This window comes from Salvia splendens, chromosome 16, assembly GCF_004379255.2.
Source record: "Salvia splendens isolate huo1 chromosome 16, SspV2, whole genome shotgun sequence".
NCBI lineage: Eukaryota > Viridiplantae > Streptophyta > Magnoliopsida > Lamiales > Lamiaceae > Salvia > Salvia splendens.
Genome location: NC_056047.1, coordinates 6549566 through 6553333, shown reverse-complemented (window position 1 = coordinate 6553333; position 3768 = coordinate 6549566). Strand labels below are relative to the sequence as shown.

Below are 3768 nucleotides of genomic sequence, written 5' to 3'. Positions count from 1 at the left end.
ATTCTACTTATTTCTATGGAAAGGAAATGGAAAGGAAGGACTAGATTTTTATCTAATTTCTTATATAAAACATATAACCACAACCCATGATAATTTCTATCAATTACTTATGACTCCCATCTTTTAAAATTTATACACTTATTTATTTATTTTTCTTTCTTTTTTTTATATTATAAGTGTTCTAAATCCGTCGTTAACGGAATTCGACTAATCTTATTCCACCGTTTTGCAAATTAAGACTAAAAAACTCTGACAGTTGAGGTGTTTAAATTCATGACATAAAGGTCATCATAGTTCACCGCTGGTTGGCACAACCGTTGGTAATTTGTATTATTTCTATTGATTGTAGTAGTAGAAGAAAACTGTAAATCATCACATTTATATCAAACTAATATTTGGTGTGAATATCTAACCATATGTTTTGGGCTCACCAACAAACATGCATATTTATTTGGCCAATATCATATTTTGCTCCGACACAAACCAAATTGTACACAAATTATAATCTTAATTAATACTATGTTCTAAACTTCTAATCAGTTTTTATTTATACGAATTCTTAATCCAACAAAACAAATTAATTAAAATTAAACAAATACTTTTATATCTCGAAATGTAACACTGATCAGTGATCATTATTTAATTATCATTAATTTTTCGTTATTTGGATTTTTCCAATTTTTTTGTGTTACATTTTGCATAATGGGCTATCCAAAATACCTAAAATTCAATGGGCTATTCAAGTACTTTGAAAATCCAACCATATTATATAAATAATTAAAATTTTTGACTTGTAAACTACATGTATAGTTCCGTCCCCATTTATATATTTGGTTGGTTAATATTTATCTTTGATATTTTAATTATACTATAATTTTAAAATTTTAATTAAGTGATTCCAATTTTTTAAAGTTATTTATTTTAGTTTTATATATAAAGCAATAAGGATATCAAATGTAAATTCTAAATATTGTACAAACTCCAAAGTCCAAACTATGATCTGTACCGTTAGAAAATATCAACAGATGACAAAATACCAGCAATAGAAAATGTTGACACTGTGTTGACATATTTTGTTACTGGTATTTTGCTATATGTTACTTTTTAACGGTCTAGATCATATTTTGAAGTTTGTATAATATTTAGAGTTTGCATTTTAACACTACCCGCAAGCGGTATGTATAAATAGTTCCTAAATTATTGAGATTGCATACACATGGAATATATCACAAATTAAATACTCAACTATTTGTGATATACTCCGTTTGTTATTATTATCATGTCCTATGTACAATATTCAAGTTTTTTTGTACTAATTTTTTTTCTTTTTGTCAAACTACATTAAATAATATTGTCATATTTATTTGTACTTAATCTTAATATTCTCTATCATAATTGCAAATTTGCATACACCTGTTATTTGGTGAGTAGAGTTGTGATGAATTGAGATTTTTTAACCTAATTGGGAATTGAGATGCATTATTAGCCACTCATTTTTCTTAAATGAGTGGTCCAGAATTTGCCAAATGGAAAATATTTTTAGATGAATTAATTATAAAAGAGCAGAATGGTAATTTCATGGTACATTTTATTCAATAAGTATTTTTTTTAATTTTATTTTTTAATTTGTTTAAAGTTTTTTAATTTTTGATCAGCTATATATACAATTCATGTCAACTACACAAATATAATGTCAACTATGTGTACAATCCATGTCAACTATATATGCAATTCATGTCAACTACACACATATAATGTCAACTACATATACAATTCATGTCAACTATACACATATAATGTCAACTATAAGTTGTTAACATTTGATGTGCAGGCTATTGGCGATAATACCCCCAAGTTGACGTAATCTACTTGCAGTTGGCATTTTGAAAATGTTGTAGATGAGTGAATGAAAATGCATCTCAATTCTCAATTAAACTAAAAAATCTCAACCTTACAGAGCCCTGGTGGTGAGTATATAAATTATACAAATGCAATACACCCAAATCATTATCGTATGTAAATGGTAATATGATTTCCTAAAATGAATTAAAGGGCTAGTCGCGTGTTAATTCATTATGATTCACGACACTCTTCAAATGATATATGAAGAACACAACGAATCCAAGTTTATTTGTTGAATTTTTGGAGACAAATCAGCCCCACATTAATTATTATCACCCTAGCTCTCAAAGAAAATCATCGATCGTCATCATCCAATGCAATGACACAAATTGGCATGCACGTAGATTTAATCATTTAATTTCCTAACAATGTAAAACCACGAAAATGAATTAAATTAAAGAAATATAACAAGATTTAAATAAAAAACAAAACTTGCACCTAATTAAATTCTAAAACATTCCCACTAATTACTCTCCACCATTTTATGCATGCACAACTTTTACTCATTTTCACAAATTGGCATTTCCACCTCCGCCGCCGGCGTGTACTCTCGACGAGCACCGAACATCTGAAAAACGACTTTCCCGGCATCCGGGAACTCATCCGCCGCGCAGCTCGTCAATCCCAACCCAACAGGATTGACAGCAGCCGCCAGCCCCCTCCATACCCCCTCACCGGCGGAGCCGGTCAACGCCGCCGACAGCTCCGACGGCCGGAAAATCTCCGCCACCTTCCCCACCGCCTCGAGAATCTCCTTTTCGCCGGCGGCGGCGGCGCAGACGCACTCGAAGCTGGCGTAGCTGAACCCGTCCTCCGGCGTCACGTGCACGGTCGAGTAACGGTCTCCGTCGACCCCGTTCATCGAGTAGCCACAGGGATCGAACGCGTAGTCGCATACGATGGCACTCGCGTTGACGGCGTCGATCCCCGTGGCCTCCGTCATCTCCCGCCCGGCCGAGTCCCCGGTTTTCACAAAATCAGACCGACGGAAGAATTTCCTCGCGTGGACCGGGTCCAACCCGGTCATACAGATCTCGACCGTGTAGAAATCATCCTCTACGCCCGTACGGCCCGCGTCAGACGCAGTGAAAACATGCCACTTGTGAGAAGATGCGGCGTTCATGACCGAAGCCTTCTTGATGGAGAGATTTGGAGGCAGATTTAGTTCCAAATAAGAAACCTCTTGATTGAAGCTGGTGTGGGGGTGGGACTGGGCTTCGGGGAAGATGAAGCTGCCGCGAGTGTACCTGCAGCTGCAGAGGGTGAGGCCGATCGTCGCGGCGAAGTGGACGAACGGACGGACTGATTTCAGGAGCTGGGTGGTCCCACATGTCTTGATGATGATCTTGGTGGGGTAGACGAAGAGGCTCGACTCTGACAACACGTAGGCGTCGAAGTATTGGTTGCCTAGGGCGGAGACTACGCTGCACTGCACCGCATGCAGCACTTTCTCCAGAGTGAAAAAGTCCAGTTGTCTGAGGCCCTTTCCAGCAACTGGATCATGGCCAGAGAAACGGAGCTCGATTCTCTTCTCGAACCCTTCGAACCCGGAAGCAGCCATTGAGGAGGAATGCAAAACAAGGAGAATTTTGGGGGATTCAAATTTTCTTGTTTAGAGGAAGTTGAAGTGTTGTGGAATATGGCTCAAACAGGATATGTGTAGTGTGTGTCTTTATAGTTGGGGGTGGTGTGGTGAAATAAGAAGCAACAAGTATTGGAGGCAAAATGAGTGCAAGATGATGGTGATTTTTGTGTCTTGTGAGATCTTTTAGAAGACAATAACATGAATGCATGTACCTTCATGCCTCTGTATTTTATTTATTATTCTATGACAAAATGAGTATAATAGTAATTACACTAAAATCT

At 36.7% G+C, this 3768-nt stretch overlaps 1 protein-coding gene across 1 annotated transcript; it reads right to left on the bottom strand.

Annotated features, from left to right (window-relative positions):
- Nucleotides 1-2164: 2164 nt before the first annotated feature.
- LOC121771113 (S-adenosylmethionine decarboxylase proenzyme 4-like) lies at nucleotides 2165-3524 on the bottom strand. Its single transcript, XM_042167904.1, has one exon. The coding sequence runs from the start codon at nucleotides 3461-3463 to the stop codon at nucleotides 2402-2404; it is 1062 nt and encodes a 353-aa protein (XP_042023838.1). The 5' UTR covers nucleotides 3464-3524; the 3' UTR covers nucleotides 2165-2401.
- Between the last annotated feature and the right edge of the window lie 244 nt (nucleotides 3525-3768).